This window comes from Belonocnema kinseyi, chromosome 6 (assembly GCF_010883055.1).
Source record: "Belonocnema kinseyi isolate 2016_QV_RU_SX_M_011 chromosome 6, B_treatae_v1, whole genome shotgun sequence".
NCBI lineage: Eukaryota > Metazoa > Arthropoda > Insecta > Hymenoptera > Cynipidae > Belonocnema > Belonocnema kinseyi.
The window spans coordinates 8,134,413-8,153,832 of record NC_046662.1 but is presented as its reverse complement, the minus strand read 5'-3'; the positions used below and the strand labels follow the sequence as shown (position 1 = coordinate 8,153,832).

Sequence of the window (19,420 nt, the reverse complement as noted above, 5' to 3'; positions counted from 1 at the left end):
CTACAAAAATGCTGTACCTAAACGTACTTTATTGTTCTCTAATACATTTCCCAAAGTTTCAGCTCGATATTTTATTTACAAAAAAAGTTCTTAAGTTCAAAAGAACATTCAGTCAACTGAAAAACTGTGGTCGGTAATATAGGTATTTAGCTGTGTCACATGCCCTTAAATTATCGTTAAAAATTTGTTATTTTTAAGATAAAACCGTTTAGTATCTTCATTTATTAATAAACGATCATCCATATGAACCAGTGTCATAATGTTGCTTCAAATTGTTACGAAAGCTTTATCTAGCACTATTAACATAAATTTTTATTTATTATTCTTTTGTTAAATTGTTTATAACAATTGATATAGATAATGAGCTTCAATTACCAGAATTGACTTAAATTTTTTTATTAATCCTTGACACATGATTAAACTATTCACTCTCTTAATATTTTCTCAAATAACGAGCCATTATTTATTTATGGCAATATAAACAATATATTTTTTATAAACACACCCTCTCCTAAAATCCACAATTTTCAAGTTATTAGCCATCACCTTTTTTTAAATCCTTAATTTTACCATAAAAAATGTAATTATTTTGGGTAACATTTTTTATATGTGACCCTTATTGTTTATAACTATTGTCATTAACCAAAACGCTCAATTAAGAAAATCGATTTTTTCTTAATGTTCGGGGACCTACAAGTGCATACAGAAGTGTTAGTGGCTATCGGATTATATAAAGAAATTATTTTCAATCAAGAAAAATGAATTTTTAAATAGATAATTGAATTCTACCAAATATTTGAATTTTCAACAAACAAGATTAATTTTCTACCCAAAAAGACGATTTTTCAACAAAAGACATGAATTTGTTTACCAAATAGTTCGAAAATTATCTTATGCAATATACAGGATAAAATTTCAACCGAAAATAAGGTAGTTGAATTTTCAGGGGGAAACTGCGATAAAAAAATATTTAAAAAATTAATTTTTAACAAAATTGTTAAATTTCCCTCCAAACTGATGAATTTTCGGGCAAGAAGATTAATGTCCTACCAAAAAAAGAACAATTTTGAACAAAATACATGAATTTTCAACATAATTATTTAATTTCATAGCCAAAAAGACAAATTATGTACAAAAAAGTTGAATTTTCAACCTAAAAATATGATTTTTCAAGCAAGTAGTTTAATTTTCTACCAAATTGTTGAATTTTCGAGCCATAAAGATGAATTTTTCTACAAAAAGGTAGAATTTTTTACATAAACTCTCATTTAATATCAAATAGTTGAATCTTCAACTATAATTATGAATCCTTAAAAAAAATTAATTTTTTTACAAAGTAGTTCAACTTTAAGTCAAAAAACCGACTTTTCAACCAAAAATGAAATAGTTAAATTTTTATATGAAAATTCGGATGAAAAAAAAATAACTCTAAACAGAAAAAACAACATTTTTAACAAAATTGTTAAATTTGCAACCAAAAATATGAATTTTCGGTCAAGAAAATTAATTTTCTAGCAAAAGACGAATTTTTCACAAAATTAATTATTTTTAAATCCAAAAAGATGAATTAACTATTGGAAAAAACTAAATTTTCAACTTAAAAATATGATTTTTCAATTAAATAATTAAATTTTTTTAACCAAATTGTTGAATTTTCCAGGCAAAAAGATGCATTTTTACAAAACAGTAGAACTTTTAACATAAAACTTAATTTCAAAGCAAATAACCGAATCTTTAACGTTATGTAATGTAATGTGCTACAAAAAAAAAAGAACACTTTTGAATAAAATACATGAATTTTCAACATAATTATTTAATTTTATAGCCAAAAAGACGAATTACCTACAAAAAAGTTGAATTTTCAACCTAAAAATATGATATTTTAAGCAAGTAGTTTAATTTTCTACCAAATTGTTGAATTTGCAAGTCAAAAAGATGAAGTGTCTACAAAAAGGTAGAATTTTTAACATAAAAGCTCATTTAAAATTAAATAGTTGAATCTTCAACTATAATTATGAAACCTTAACAAAAATTAATACAAAATTGTTAAATTTACAACCAATAAGATGAATTTTCGGTCAAGAAGATTTCATTTTCTAACAAAAAAGATGACTTTTTCACAAAATTAATTATTTTTAAATCCAAAAAGACGAATTAACTATAAAAAAGTTAAATTTTCAAACTAAAAATATGATTTTTTAATCAAGTAGTTTAATTTTTACCAAATTGTTGAATTTAGCAGGCAAAAATATGCATTTTATCAAAATAATAGAATTTTGAACATAAAACTTAATTTCAAAGCAAATAGTTGAATCTTTAACTTTAATTATAAATTCTTCTTGAAAAAATCAGTTCTTTTCGTTAAGTAATTTTACTTTAAATCAAAAACCCATTTTTCCGCCAAAAAAGATAAATTCTAAACGAAGAATGTAACAATTGATATTCCAACCAAATAATTGCATTTTTTTAAGTTCTACCGAAAAGACGAATTTTCAACAAAATAGTGATATATTGAACAAAATAATTAAATTTTCAATAAAATATTAGAATCTTTAACCAAAATTGCGTGCAAATTTCGATTTCGAAGCCCTATTTTCGCACACTACAGAGAAGTTCTTCGCACACGCTTCAAGCGTGCGCGATGACACATTACAAATAAATAAGTAAAAAGTAAAGAATAAAAATTTAATTTAAAAAAAAGTGCAACTTACTTTGCCATTTCGATCGAGCTTGGACTCATAACCCACTGGCAATTCTTTATTTGGTTCAGAGAACAAGTTGATTAATGCCACCAAATCCCGATTATGCTCGTACCTTGGAAATACCACAGAATCTCGTCTGATTCTACTAATCATATGCTTTAAACTTGAATTTCGATTATACAGTTCCATAGCATCAACATTGGTGTGCAGTATAGTAAAAAAGTCCGGTCTTGTCAAAAATGAGACGGCAGGTGTTTTGGTAATGTCAAAAGACTCGGATTCACTTCTGTCGGCATTTCTTTCAATCCTATCAGCGTTTCTTTCAATCCTGTCGCCGTTTCTTTCAATTCTATCGCCGTTTCTTTCAATTCTGTCGGCATTTCTTTCACTTGGTCTCTCAGTGCTGCCCTCAGCCAGACTAGGATTAATATTCCAAGATACAGGTTCCCGATCTATACTATCTGGACGCGAAATAGTCCGACGGACACTTTGATATCGTCGATCAAGTTGCTGGCGGCGTAAATCGCAGCCTGTGTTTCGACTAGTCAGCCCTGGCCGTTGCCAGGTTGTTGTACGATTAATATGGTCTATGTAAAATACCCGACCGTGACTATCGATGCGGGCTTCCCAAGCTGTAGGTACACAAATTTCCACAATAAAAATTAACTATTGATTTTTTCGAGAACGAGGGAGAAACAACTCCTAAAAATGCGCTCCAGTGGAGCCTGGATTATCCTATATACAGAATTTCTCTGGATTACATGAGATTATTCCGGATTGGATAGTATTACTCTGGATTACATAAAATTATGGTGGATACTTCCGCGCAAACTATAGACTCTCGAGAATTTTTAACCAAAAAGGATTACCTTTTTAATGAATTGTTTTATCTTCAACAAAATATATCAGGGCGGTGATTCGGCGGACGATTTTTATTTCCAGGTTTTCCTCGGTCAATTTTTTAATTTTCCTGGTCAATCAAAAGTAAAATATTCATATTTTCCGCAAAATTGAAACATTTATTTTAAAATTACAACGTTCATTATAAATATCCTTTAACACAAAAGAGATAGAAATGTGAAAATATCTGAATTTTGAAACAAATACTTGAATTTTCCACGAAAAATATCAATTTTCAAGAAAAATGGAAAAGTTAAACTTTCAGTTAGAAAAATTAGAATAGTTGAATGTTAAACCAAAAAGATAAATTTTCAACTAAAATGATGAATCTTAAATAATTGACTTTCCAACCACAAAGATGAATTTTCAAACAACAAGATTGATCTTCTACTACAAAATACGATTTAAAAAAAAAAACTTTAACGAAATAGTTTAATTTTCAAATTAGGAGATAAACTTAGAACCACATAGTTGCATTTTGGACTAAAAATAATAACTTCCACCGGAAGCTGAATTTTCAAACTAACAAAAATGATTTTCACTAATAAAGGAAAAATTTCAACTGAAAAAGATCATTTTTCAATCAAAAATTGAACTTCGAGTCAAAAAATAAATGTGCAACTAAAGAAATGAGTTTTTAATTAATATTATGGAAAATTTAACTGGTATAATAAATACATTTTCAGTTGAAAAAAAAAATATAATTTCCAACTATAAAGGAAGCAAATTTTCAACAAATAGTTCCATATTCAGAACAAAATTCCTTTTTATCCAAAGAAAAAAAAAATTTTCACTTTCTTAAGTGTTAAATTTTCAGTTAAAAAAATTACATTCAACAAAAACACAACTAAATAAAAAAAATAGTTACATTTCCAAACAAAGTGATTAAATTTCAACTAAAATTGTAAACATTTGACTATAATAGTTGAATTTCAAATTTAAATAAAATAATTTTAATGTTGACCAAAAGATGAATTTTTAACCATGAACATTGATTTCTACCAAAAAGACGGATTTTCAACTAGAAACTAATTTTGAATGAATAAAAAGTAAAAATGAAAAGTTAAATTAATTTTTAACAAAAGACTTTAACTTTTAACCAATTAATTTAATTTCAAACCTAAAGATGAACTTTCAACTAAAATTCTAAATATTTATAAATAAGTATTAATAATTGTTTACAAAAAACGCGTATTTTGGAGGGAAAAAATAAATTTTCAACAAAAATTGAGCAGCTAAATTTGCAAGTAAAAAAATAATTTTCAATCAGAAAAGAACGCATTATCAACAAAATAGTTCAATTTTTAACGAAAAACAAGAATTTTCAGTTAAAATGATAAATCTTCAATTGAAATAGTCGAAATTTAAGTTCAGAAGTAAATTTTTAACAACAAAAAAACAACAGTTTTGCAAAAAACAGTTAAATTTTCAAGGAAAATAATGAATCTTGCATAAGAAAATGGTAGAATATTCTAAAAAAAATACTTTTAACCAAAAGAGATATGAATTCTCAACAATAAATGTAATAGTTGATATTTCAACAACAAAAAAAAGATTATAACAATTATACCAAATTGTTAAACTTTCAACAAAGTAGATTAACTTTTAACCAAATGGTTGAATTTTTAACCCAGAAATTAACTTTCTATCGAAAAAAGGGATTTTTTTTCACCACCTAATTGAATTTTCAATTTTAAAAATATTTCGAAATAAAATGGAATAGCTACATTTTCAATTAAACAAATAATAATTAAAAAAAAAATACGAAGTTTCAAAAAACTTGGCCAATTCTAACCAAAAACATGATTTTTCGTAAAGGTTAGTGTTCTACAAAAAACACGAATTTCCAACAGAATAAATGAATGCTCAGCCTAATAATTAAATTTTTAATTTAAAAAGAAGATAAATTTATTATCAAACCAATAGGTAAATTTTTAGCTAAAAAATATAAATTTATAGCCAAAAATGATTAAGTTTTCCACCAAAATAGTTCAATTTTTGACCAGAAAAATAAATTTTCAAAAAAGGGATTAATTTTTAACAAAAAAAAAAAAACGAAATTTAAACCAAATAAATGAGTTTTCAACTAAAATGATGCAGCTTTAATTAGAAAAAAAGAAACAAAATAGTGCTATTTTCCACAAAATTTTTTTAATTTTTAATCAGAAATATAAATTTCCAAAAAAGAGATTAATTTTTAACCAAAAAAGACGAAATTTAAACCAAATAAATGAGTTTTCAACTAAAATGATGCAGCTTCAATTAAAAAAAAAAAGAAATAAAAATGTGCAATTTTCCATAAAAATATTTAAATTTTTAACCAGAAATATAAATATTCAAGAGATTAATTTTTAAACAAAAAAGACTAAAATTATATCGAATAAACAAGCTTTCAACTAAAATGATGCAGCTACAATTTAAAAAAAAGATTAATAAAATGGACAAGTCCTTCATAAAAATAGTTAAATTTTTAACTAAAAATATAAATTTTCATAAATAAAAGACATCCATATCTAACCAAAAAAGACGAAATTTAAAACAAAATAAATGAATTTTCAACAAAATGGTTAAATTTCCACAAAAATAGTTGTATTTTTAGCCAGAAATAAAAATTTTTTAAAAAGAACTTAATTTTTAACAAAAAAAAAACGAATTTTTGACAGAAAAATAGAATTTCAACCAAAATGGATACATTTTTCACAGAAATAGTTCAATTTTTTACCAGAAATTTGAATTTTCATGCAAAGAAATTAAGTTCCAACCAAAAAAGTCGTTTTTTAACCAAATACATTAATTGTCAACCAAATAGTTGATTTTTTGACTATACAATAATTATTTACATTCATAAATAAAATAGTTCAATTTTCTGGCAAATAGAATCATTGTTAAAAGAAAATAACGAATTTTTAACCAAAATATTGCATTTCCATCAAAAGAAGGCAAATTAAAAAAAACACAAAGTTTTTAACAAAATAAATGAATATTTGAAAAAAGAGATAAATTTACAATAAAAAGTGGAATAATTAGACTTTCAGTCAAGAAATTAATTTTCAAATAAAAAAAGCAAGGAATTTCTAACAAAAAGGTTAAATTTTCTACCAAACTAGTTCAATAGTTCAACCAAATAGTTGAATTTTCAACTAAAGAAGATAAATTTTTAACTGAAAAGTGAATAGTTAAAATTTTCGTTAAAAAATGTAATTTTAAAAACGAAAAAAAAAATAAATTTTCTACTTAAAAAAATACATTTTTTAACAAAAAATCCAATCGCTAAAATTTTTATAAAGAAAAAGTTTAACGAAATAGTTAAGAACTATTTGGATTACCAATTTAAATTACTCCGAATTAACTGGATTACAAGTTAATTGGATTACCTATTTTACTTTGAATTATTTGGATTACAACAAAGTGGATTACTCAGAAAAACTGAGAATGCTCAAGATTACAAGTGGATTATTCGAAAATACTGGGATAACGTCCGATTAAAATTAAATTACACCAGATTTATGTGGATTTTTCTAATCTTACTGGATAACCGCCATTTCTTTTTTTAAGAACTCAATAAATATTTATTATTATTATTGACGGATTAGAGCTGGATTAGCATTTTGGATACCTGAGCGGTTGGACGGATTGCCGGACTTGTTTCCCCCTCGTTCAACTATCGAGTTTGACATTACAAAACAAAAAAAAAAAAAAAAAAAAAATTAATTTGTATATTTACTACTTCTTACATGACGGTAAAGGTTCTTCAGATGTCAACGAAGAGCTTGGAGATGGACAAATTGGTAATGGACGCAAAGGTTTAGGACGATGTGTGGGAGTAGGTGGACATTCAGCTTGACAGCTTGCTCCTGCCTCTGGCCTCGTCAATGGCCTATGTGGTCTGGGAGAACTTAAAAGTGCTATACTTTTGGTAACAGCTGTTCGCGTCTGAAAATATAAAAAACATTTTCATCAAGATATCTAAATAAATTGACAGTTATTTTATTAGATTAGAAAAATTGCATAGATCTTACTTTAAGATTAGGAGCTTCATCGACATCTACAATTTCAAATCCGAAACAATCTTCGGGATGTACTGGAGCCGAGAATTTAAGAGTATGTTTTTTAGGTAATTCTGGTGGTACAGGCGATATTGCATTAGTTCGGTGTAGAGGCTTATGTGCCGATCTAGGGGGTAACGGTGGAGGATGTGGGTATAAGGTCTCATAGAGTGATTCTGGCGAGGAACGACCCCCTGTACTTCGCCACAGTTGATAATACTCCACACCTTCCCTTGTTACAACTCCGTTAATATCATCAGATTTCTGTAAATTTTCAGTTGAAAAAATTAATTGTCAACAACAAAAAAGGATTTTTAAACAAATAGGTCAATTTTCAACGAATGTGATGAATTTTCGACTAAAATTATGAATCTTCAACTGAAATAGTTGAATTTTCAACATGAAAAAGTTAATTTTTACGAAAAAAGATAAATTGTTAACCAAAACTTAAGAGAATTAATGTTTAACCAAACAGATGAGCTTTTAACTAAAACCATGGAATTTTTTATTGGAATTAGTTCAATAATCAGTTTAAAAAATTACTTTTAACAAAAAACAAACTAACTTTCAACAAAAAAAAAAAACTAACTTTAAAAAAAATAGTTACATTTTCAAAAAAAAATGATGAATTTTCGAATAAAATTGTAAATAGTTAACTGGATTAGTTGATTTTTAAACCAGAAAGATGAATTTTTAATTGAAATGATGAATCTTGAACTAGAATATTTGAATTTTTGACCAAGAAGATTAATTTTCAACTAAGAAGATTAATTTCTACCAAAAGAAAAATTTTCAACCAAATAAAGATTATTTTTCAACAAAAACAATAAAAAACAGTTCATTTTTCAACAAAACAAATAATTTTATTTCCAACCTAAAAAATGAATTGTCAACTAAAATAATAAATATTCAACTGGAATACTAGCACTTCTTACCGAAAAGAAGTATTTTTAAACAAGAAGGTTAATTTTTAAAGAAAAAATCATTTTATACAAAAAAAAAACACGATATTTCAACATAATACCTGAATTTTCAATTAAAGACCAATTTTCATCCAAATTGTTGATTTGTGAACTAGAAAAGATCAATTTTCGACTAAAAATGGAACAGTTAGATTTTCAGTTAAAAAAATTAATATTCAACCAAACTGATAAATTTTCAACTGGAATAGTGGTATTTTATGCCAAAAAGATTAACTTTCAACCATAAAGATTAATTTTCTACAAAAAAGAAGAATTTTTAATAAAGTATATAAATTTGTCAAACAAATAGTTCAATTTTTACATTCAAAATATCAACTTTTAACCAAATAGTTGAATTTTCACCAAAAAAAGATAAGATTGATTTTCAACAAAGTAGTTACATTTTCAACCTGAAGTAAATTTCAAATTAAAATGATGAAACTTCAAACAAAAAAATTAATTCTCAACAAAAGAGTTTAACTTCCAACAAAATAATTTTATTTCCAACCTAAAAGATTAATTATCAACTAAAATGATAAATATTTAACTGGAATACTTGATTATTTAACTAAAAAGAAGAACAATTTTAAACAAGAAGATTAACTTAAAAAAAAAACATAATTTTCTACCAGACAATTTATTTTTAAGAAAATATGTGGATTTTCAACGAAATAATGGAATTTTCAATTAAAAAAGACAAATTTTCATCTAAATTATTGAATTTTGAACTAGGAAGGATCAATTTTTAACTAATAATGGAATAGTTAAATTTTCAGTTAAAAAAATTAATTTCCAACCAAACTGATGAACTTTCAACTAAAATGATGAATCTTCAACCGGACTAGGTGAATTTTATACCTACCAAAAGGATGAATTTTTAATTATAATACTTAAATTTTCTACAAAAAAAAAACGAAATTTTCACAAAGTATATAAATTTGAAAGCAAATACTTTCATTTTTAAATTCAAAATATGAATTTTCAACCAAATAGTTGAATTTTCACAAAAAAAAAAGATACATTGATTGTCAACAAAGTAGTTGAATTTTCAAGCTGAAGTGAATTTTAAATTAAAATGATAAATTTTCAAACAAACAATTAATTTGTAACAAAAGAGTTAAACTATTATAATTCAGAAATATTTCTTCTTTGTAATACTACTTCTACTTTAAAAGCTATGTCAAGTATTTTCTTTTTTTTTAATTTGGAAGAAAGAACTTTTAAATTGTGACTAATTCTGACTTGGAAAACGGATTTTTTAAATTCTTTTCTTATAAATCCGAATTATAATTCTTTTTACAAATTCCTTTTTCCAATTATCAACCACAAAAATAAATTTCCATCACAAAGATTAATCTTGTACAAAAAAAAAACCATATTTTCATGAAAATACATGAACTTTACTCTAGGAAAAATGAATTTTCAATCAAAAATGGAATGGTAAAATTTCTAGTTAAAAAATTAATTCTCAAACAAAAAATATTAATTTTCTACCAAAAAAAGACGAATTTTTAACAAAATATATGTATTTTCAACAAAATAAACTTGCGTTTATAAAAAATTAATTTGCATTTATAAATAAAAAATGGCATAATTAAATTTCTAGTTAAAAAAATTAATTACCAGAAAAAATGAATTTTCAAGAAAATAGTTTAATCTTTAATTAACAAAGATTATTTTTAACCAAAAAGACAAATTTTCAACCAAAGATATTAATTTCCTACCAGAAAAAGAATAATTTTCAACAAGAGAGTTTAATTTTGAAAGTAAAAGATCAATTTTTAATTAGAAATAAAATTTTGTTAACTAAAAATGGAAGTTAAATTTCTAGTTTAAAAAATTAATAATTTTTTGCAAAAAAAACAACGAAATTTCAACAAAACAAATATAATTTTAACAAGATAAGATCAACCTTTGGAAGAGATCAATTTTTAATTAAAAATATAAATTTTCAACCAAAAATGGAATAATTACATTTCTAGTTTTAAAAAAATAATTCTCAAAAAAAAACGAATTTTCGACAGAATAGCAAAATATTCAACTAGAAAAGATCAATTTTCAATTACAAAATACTTATACCAAAAAGGGAAGTTACATTTTTAGTTAAAAATATTAATTCTCAACTAACCAAAAAAAAAAATTTTCAACAAGTGTTGAATCTTCACCTAAAGAAGATTAATTTTCAACCAGTCACATTTTTAACCAAAAAGGATGATTTTCCAACAAAATAGTTAAATTTTCAACAAGAAAAGATAAATTTTTTAAATATAAATATCAATTTTTGTCCAGAAATGAATAGTTATATTTTTAGTTTAAAGAATTAGTTATCAACCAGAAGAAAGACGAATTTTCAACATTTGAATCCTCCACTAAAGAAGATTAATTTCCAACCAAAAAGGATTAATTTCCAACCAAAAAGGATGAATTTTCAACAAAATAGTTGAATCCTCAATCAAAGAAGGTTAATTTAACAGGATTACCCCCCCCCCCCCCCCCCCCCCCCGCCAATATAATTTTCAAATAGAAACGATTATTTTTTAATTATAAATATTACTTCAACCATAAATGGAAGTTAAAGTTTTAGTTAAAAAAAAATATATATATTTCTCACCAAAAAAGGAAACCAATTTTCAACAAAATAGTTGAATCCTCAATCAAAGAAGGTTAATTTTCAACCGAACAGTTACACTTTAAACCAAATAGGAATAACACAAAACAAAATTTTTTAACAGAAAATAAGAGAATTTTTATACAAGAAGATAAACTTGCGAACAAAAATATCATTTTACAACAAAAAAAAATGATTTTTAAGAAAATATGTGGATTTTCAACCAAATAATGAAATTTTCAACTAGAAAAGATCAATTTTCAACTAATAATAGAACAATTATATTTTCAGTTCAAGAAATTAATTTCCAACCAAATTGATGAATTTTCAACTAAAATGATAAATCTTCAACTAGAATAGGTGAATTTTATACCTTCCAAAAAGATTAATTTTTAATCATAAAGATTAATTTTCTACAAACAAAAAAAGACGAATTTTCCACAAAGTATATAAATTTTCAAACAAATATTTTAATTTTTACATTCAAAATATGAATTTTTCCTCCCTAAAAAAAATCAACAAATTAGTTAAATTTTCAAATAAGAACTATTATATTTTAATTAAAAGTGGTACTTCAAGAAAAAATAAAAGTGACAGTTTTAGTTTAAAAAATATGTTTCTCAACAAAAAAAAAAATAATAATAAAACTAATTTTCAACAAAATAGTTTAATCCTAACCCAAAGAAGATTAATTTACAACCAAACAGTTACATTTAAAAAATGGATAAATTTTCGAGCAAACAGATTAATTTTCCCCCCATAAAAAAGAATTTTCAACAAATTAATTAAATTTTCAAATAAAAAAGATTATTTTTTAACCCTCAGCTGCATAGTGGTCCGTATACGGACCACCTATTCTATCGCCTATTTTTATTTATAAAACTTATAGACGTTTATAGACTTTTCCGTTAGCTAAGAGTTTTTTCTATAATATTACTGGATAAAAATTAATATTTTATTTGCTGTTAATTAGTTATAAATAAGCAAATACCAAAAAAACGCGTTTTTGTCGGAGAAATTCATTTCCCACCTTATTTGTGGATCGATTTTGATGAAACTTGGAATCTAAGGGTTTTGGAGGTCGCTGATAACGAATCTGCTGTCAGTTTGGCAAATTTAAAATGGAGGAGAAAAGCGTTAAAAAATCGTATTTTACGCTGAAAAATTTTGCTCGAGGGTACTTGGGGTCGCTGAGTACAAATCTGTAAACCGAATTGAAATTTTTTCAAATTTAAGATGGCGAATTCAGAATAGCGGAATAAAAAAATTTTTTAAACACGCATTTCGTTCTAAAATTAGTAGCTCGGTGATTTTTTTTATCGATAAGCATGAATCTGAAATCAAAATTTCAATTTTCCATGATCCAAGATGGCGATTTCAATATATGTTTCAAACAAATTTTTGATCTGCCATCTTGGATTTGCCATCTTGGCTTACGAAAAATAAAAATTTGGATTTCAAACTCATATTCGCGATCCCAAAAACCTCAGTTATTAATTTTAAAGCAAAGTATATGTTTAAAAAAAAAGGTTTGATCCGCCATCTTGGAATTTAAATATTAAAATTCTAGTTGCAGATTCGTGATCAGCGACCCCAAAAACCCTCGAGTAAGAATTTTCATAGAAAAATAACCAATAGAAAAATGTGTGCATTAAAGGGTTAATTAAAAATGTTACTTCAAGAAAAAATGAAAGTGACAGTTTTAGTTTAAGAAATATATTTCTCAACAAAAAATAATACTAATTTTCAACAAAAGTACCTAAATTTTCAAACTAATATTTCAATTTTAACATACAAAATATGAATCTTCAACCAAACAATTGAATTTTTAACCAAAAAGTATCAATTTTCTAGCAAAAAAGTTTTAGTTAAAAAAATATATTTCTCAATAAAAAAAAACTAATTTTCAACAAAAAAGTTAGGTTTTTAAGCAAAAAGGCTAAATTTTCGAACAAAAAGACTAATCCCCCCCCCCAAGAATTACTTCAATAAAAAATTAAGTGACAGTTTTAGTTAGAAAAATATGTTTCTCAACAAAAAAATAAAACTCATTTTCAACATAATAGTTGAATCCTAACCAGCCCCCTGCATCGAAGTTAGTTCACTAGTACGATTAAGTGAAGCGTAGAGGCCAGATGGCGCTGGGAGTCTTTTCGGCTATTGAGGCGATATCGAAAACAAAATATCGATAATTTAAATATCGATATATCGAAAACTGAATATCGAAAAAATTGATATATCGGATAAAAAATATCGATATTTTCGATATTTTTTATTTTAAACGAATACATAATTATAATGAGTATGGAAACATTACTATTAAAAGGAATGTATAAAAGCAACAAAATAGTTTATTATAATAATTTTTGTATGATCATTCTTCTCCTCAAACCTGCAACAGAAAGTATGTTTGTACAAAAACAAACATATCATTTTTTATAAATTTGTACCGAAATATTTTGTTTAAACAATAAAGGTCTTATATTTAATATGCATAGCTGAGTGTTGCATTATTATTTGTTAACTTCTGCAACACAACCTTCGGAATTTGTTGCTTTGGTTTTAAATTTCATATCTTTGGTTGATTTCTGCGAGTGTTCATTCGCTTAATTAAACAAAATAAATTGGTTTTAATAGTTTTAAGATAATAAATCTAAACAAGTAGAACTCTTGTTTTTTAAATAATAGAGTAACTATATTTTACATAAGTCTCTTGAGTGATACAGCAGTAACTGCGTGGAAGTAATTAATTTAGAATGTAATTACTGTTTTCTTATGAAAAAGGAATATTATATGTTTAACTAAAAAGCGCATTCTGTCAAGGGGCCATTCACAAAATACTTAAACGTATCACTTATTTTTTGAATGACCCACAAGTAGAAAATTAGTGATGGGATATCGATATCGAAATTATGACTAAATATCGATATTGACTTTGATATATCGGTTTCTAAATATCGATATGAAATATCGATATATCGGATTCTGAATATCGATATTTTCGATATTTCGATATCGATATCCCATCACTATTTCCAGCCTATATTTATATGGCAAACATAGGAAAGATTAGTGAAAAATTAATTTGATTAATATTTTTCGCAATGTCATTCGGTTTCATGTATGACAAATTAAAGTGTGAACATTTTTTAAGTTTTACTACTTTAAAAGCTTGCACTAAAATAACAAAAATGGGTGGAATGCGGTGTGTTACTCCTGCATGTAAATATCAGGTTATGACAGCTCCTCCAAAAATTTAATTGCTTTTATTTGCCAGAAAGTAAAGAAAATGTTAGAGCCTGACAAAAAGCCATCTTAAGGGCATGTGACACAGCTAAATACCTATATTACCGACCTCACTTTTTCGGTTCACTGCATGTTTTTTTGAACCTAAGAACTTTTTTGGTAAATAAAATATCGAGCTGAAACTTTGGGAAATGTATTAGAGTACAATAAAGTACGTTTAGGTACTGCATTTTGGTAGGAACGTCACTGAAAATTATTTCATCTTTTTTCTGAACCTCAACATTTTTTGAACGTTCAAACTTTTTTTATACATAAAATATCGGTCTCAAACTTTGAGAAATGCAAGAACCGAAAGAAAACTACGTTTAAGTACAAAGCTTAATAATAACAGATGTAAAAAAATATATTTCAATAATCAATTCCAACGGCATCAGCCGGTAACGTTGTACACGAAAATACGAAACCTGGCGGCCACTAGACGAGGCTCTAGAGAGTTCGTATTTTCGTGTACAACGTTACCGGCTGATGCCGTTGGAATTGATTGTTGAAGTATATTTTTTTACATCTTTTATTATTAAGCTTTGCACTTAAACGTAGTTTTCTTTCGGCTATTGCATTTCTCAAAGTTTGAGACCGATATTTTATGTATAAAAAAAGTTCGAACGTTCAAAAAATGTTGAGGTTCAGAAAAAAGATGAAATAATTTTTAGTGACGTTCCTACCAAAATGCAGTACCTAAACGTACTTTATTGTACTTTAATACATTTCCCAAAGTTTCAGCTCGATATTTTATTTACAAAAAAAGTTCTTAGGTTCAAAAAAACATTCAGTGAATCGAAAAAGTGAGGTTGGTAACATAGGTATTTAGCTGTGCAACATGCCCTTAATAGAAAATTTTGTTGTTAAACCCAAATGCACATTCGCGAGACATTTTTTTGACACAATATATTTTGTGGGAGCGAAACACGATTTCAGAGGATGGAGTGTCTGGAAGTTGCAATAATTGATTGTTGTTTAATTTAATAGTCTTAATATCAGTGTTGTTTATATAATAATCGGCAATTAATGTTTTAATATTTTTGTTCGAATTGTTTGTGAGATATAAAATAATATCTTTACATATAATTATCTTTATTTCAAACAAAACAATTACGCAGAAATATAAAAATTGCAATAAGTACAGTGGGCATATTTGAATGAAAAATATGAAACATTTGATCTAAAACGATATTTTGATTTTTAAACATTCTTTCGTTGAATTGTAAAAAAAATTAATAAAAACTATATATTTTAATAAAAATTATACAAGATTTTATCTTAAACAAAAGTTATATCTTTATATTTTAAAATTATTTTGTATAAATATTAAAAATTAAATAAAGACTAAGTATTTTAATAACAGGGTGGCCGTTTTAATCCAAGAAAAAAATTCCCGGTAATTTCCCGGGTTTTTCTCGGTTCAGAAACATTGTTCACGGCCGATAAAATTTACATGTAAAAAATTGAAGGTACTAACACTTTTCAATTTAACCATTTTTAATAAAATGCAGATAAACTACGAAATTTAGAATTTTTAACTTTTAGAAATTAATGAGTTCAAAGATTCAGACAAAAATTTAATTCATCTTAACATTTTCAATGCTCTAAATTAAAGAATCAATTAATTTTATATATTATTTTTAACAATTTTAAGGTAGAAACGTTAAAAATTGAAAAATAAAAAAAAAATAATACTTCTTAAATTATAAGTTAAATTATTTGCATTTTTGAAATGAATCGAATTTTTCCTACAATTTTTAGAAAATCCTGCAAATTTAAAAAAAAATTTCTTAAAATCTTCCAGAATCTTTCTTAACAATTTAGAAATCTTATTAAATCTTTTTGAAAATTCTCTTTAAAAAAATTTCTAAAATGAAAAATTATTTTCAATTTTTCTAAGAATCTTAAGAAAATGTTTTTATTCTTTTAAATCCTTTGACAATTCTTAAAAAGCTTCTAAATTTTTTTATTAATCGGCAAAAATCTACATTTTGTTTTAAATTAAATCATTTCAAGTTCTAAATTAATTTTGAAACTTTTCAAAACTTCTAAATGCCTCTTAAAATTACTCAAATTTTGTCTACAAATAATAAGTGTTCAATTATTATACATACGTCAAAATTTAACAAAGTGATTTACAAATAAAACATTTTTTAAATAGAAAAATTAAAATTGTAACGTTGATAGTTTAAAAGCTCTCCGAAATTCTAGAGATTCAAACCTTTCTATGTAAAACAATTCAGTTTCAAATTTTTTACTTTTAAATATTTGGTGAAATATTTCTAACTATTCAATAATTATTCTTCTTCTCAATTAAACAAATTTTAAATTGAATAGATTAAATTTGAATATTTTAAACTGAAACAATATTTGATAAAAAATGCATTATTATGAAGTTATCTATAAATGGAAAATAATTTATAAAATTTAAATGAGAAGCTTACATTTTTTAAATGACTAAGATTTTCGAATTGAAAACGTTTAAGCACAGATTTATTAAAAAAAATATTTAATTAAATATGCAAGTATTCAAGACTGCATATTAAAATTCTCTGAATTAAAATTTAAAACTTAAAATAGAAAATTTTTAAAGTAGAAGTATGTTGGATTACGCATTATAAACTGAATGATCTCATAATTGAAAAGGATTAAAATTCAATTGGTGATTTAAAAATCTGTCGAGATCAAACTTGCGAGAGAATTTTTTTCTCTCTAAAAATTTGTAAAATTCCAGGTCAAAAAATAAATTCACTGTCATTTCCGGTTTTTCAGATTACCCGGGCCAGCGGCTAACCTGAATAATAAATATGGAACATTTCATCTTAAACTCAAACGATATCTTCATTAAAAAATATCTGGCGTAGAAATAAAAAAAAATTATATAAAAGCTGTATTTTATAAAACTCTTCTGTAAAAATATGAAAAACCAATCAAACACTGTATTTTAATAAACAATATTGAACATTTTATGTTAAATTGAAACTATACTTTTATTTTTAAAAATTCTTTCGTGTAAATATAAAAAATTTAATAAAAACTGTATGTATTTTTATGAGAAATATGGAACATGTTATCTCAAAGTAAAACGATATCCTTATTATGTTAATTCTTTCATAAAAAGATAAAAAAAAAAAGAAATAAAAACTATACCTTCTTTATTTATTTAAATTTTTTAAGTTAATTAATCTTTCAATCAATTGATTAATTCGTTTATTCCAATAAATTATCTGTAGTTCTATTAGGACTACTGTTGCTAATGAATTACTAATTTATACTATTTATACTTATTTATATTACTAATTTTATTATAAATTTCTTGATTCACCATGCTTTTTTCATAGTTATTTTTTACAAAACTACTTTATATAAATTTGATAGACGTATTTGGAATTCAATAATAATATTTAGTACAATTATAAGTTTAATTTTGTTTCTTGAGTTGAAAAATACTTTAGATTTAGTTATGGAGCTTTAAATATTCTACGCATAAAACCAATTGTCATTACGAATAATATAAATTAAATTAATTTCGAACTAATTTTGCCTATTCCTGCCACATAAATATAGGCTGTAAAGACTCCGAGCGCCATCTGTGCCGCACGCTTCACTTAGATCCTAACCCAAAGAAGATTCATTTTCAACCAAACTGTTACATTTTTAACCAAAAAGGATGAATTTCCCACCAAAATAGTTGAATCCTCAATCAAAGAAGATTAATTTTCAACCAAATAGTTGCATTTTTGACCAAAAAGGAACAACAAAAAACAAATTTAAAAAAAAAATAGTTACACTTTCAATCAGAGATAAATTTTCAATGAATTTTCAACAACCTTAGTGTCAAACGCTGCTTTTCATGGAAAAAAAAAACGATTGGAAATCATACCTTTGTACTTCTGACACATTTATTAGAAACTTGTTGAGATTCAGTGTCAGAGTTACATCCATCGCTACTATTAGATGAACGCACTTCTAAAGAAAAGTCCGAAAGAGCTCTTGCATTTTCTTCCAGCTCAACTCGCTGAGCTTCAGCTGCCTCAAATAAATTCACTAAGCTTGGTAATTTAAACGGCTTTTTGCAATCTACAGTCAAAATATTCTCTCTCAATTTCGGAACAACCGGCGAATTTAAAGGTAGAGAAACTGCTCCGTCCAAACTGTCATAATCTCCCCCTTGCGGTTCTTGAAAAACACTAGAACTGGAACATCCACTATTTATATTCCGCGTAGAATCTTTCGAGGGTTCTTCCGGACAATTTAAATTTGCCTCGGGCAATAAAAACTTCTGCCTTCTTCCCAAACTCGCGTGAGGCTGTAAAACAAACTGAGAACTCGTTTGCGATGTGTCTAAAATTTCTCTGGACGGAGGTAGAATTTGTGAGGACGAATTGGCATCTTGATTTTGCGAGGTTTGTGAAGAATCTGCTGAGTCAAAAATCACTTCCTGGATTGGAAAATCTCCATTTTCTGAGCTTTCTGTTACCGATGTGGATATATTATTGGGGGAAATCTCATTTTTGCTGCCTGACGGATGCAAAGACCTGAGATCTGTACCGAAAGCATTATCTTCTGAATTTTCAGCTGAGCAAGACGATTCGTTACTGGATAAATTATTAGCTGATAGTCCTTCCGGTTTTTCTTGGGTTTCTTCACCGCTTTCATTGCCTTGTTCCGACACCATTTTTACTCTAACTCATCCTTTCCATATCGCAGAAAATATTTCTCAGCTCGATTTCTGAACAAAAAAATGTAGGCCAATTTAAGTTTAGTTAAGGGCATGTGACACAGCTAAATACCTATATTACCGATCACACTTTATCAGTTCACTGAATGTTCTTTTGAACTTAAGAACTTTTTTTGTTAATAAAATATCGAGCTGAAACTTTGGTAAATGTATTAGAGTACAATAAAGTACGTTCA

The 19,420-nt window shown here is 25.8% G+C and overlaps 1 protein-coding gene across 3 annotated transcripts in view; it reads right to left on the bottom strand.

Moving 5' to 3' along the window:
• Positions 1 to 19,420, bottom strand: part of LOC117175000 (E3 ubiquitin-protein ligase HECW2-like) — a 45,701-nt gene that overhangs the window by 21,010 nt on the left and 5,271 nt on the right. For all 3 annotated transcript variants that reach the window (XM_033364491.1, XM_033364490.1, XM_033364492.1), the window contains exons 2-5: positions 18,387 to 19,235; positions 7,622 to 7,912; positions 7,337 to 7,535; positions 2,712 to 3,334 (exon numbers count right to left, since the gene is read on the bottom strand). In XM_033364491.1, coding sequence (XP_033220382.1) covers positions 2,712 to 3,334; positions 7,337 to 7,535; positions 7,622 to 7,912; positions 18,387 to 19,181 — 1,908 coding nt within the window. In that variant the 5' untranslated portion in view covers positions 19,182 to 19,235. The remainder of the gene's footprint in view (positions 1 to 2,711; positions 3,335 to 7,336; positions 7,536 to 7,621; positions 7,913 to 18,386; positions 19,236 to 19,420) is intronic.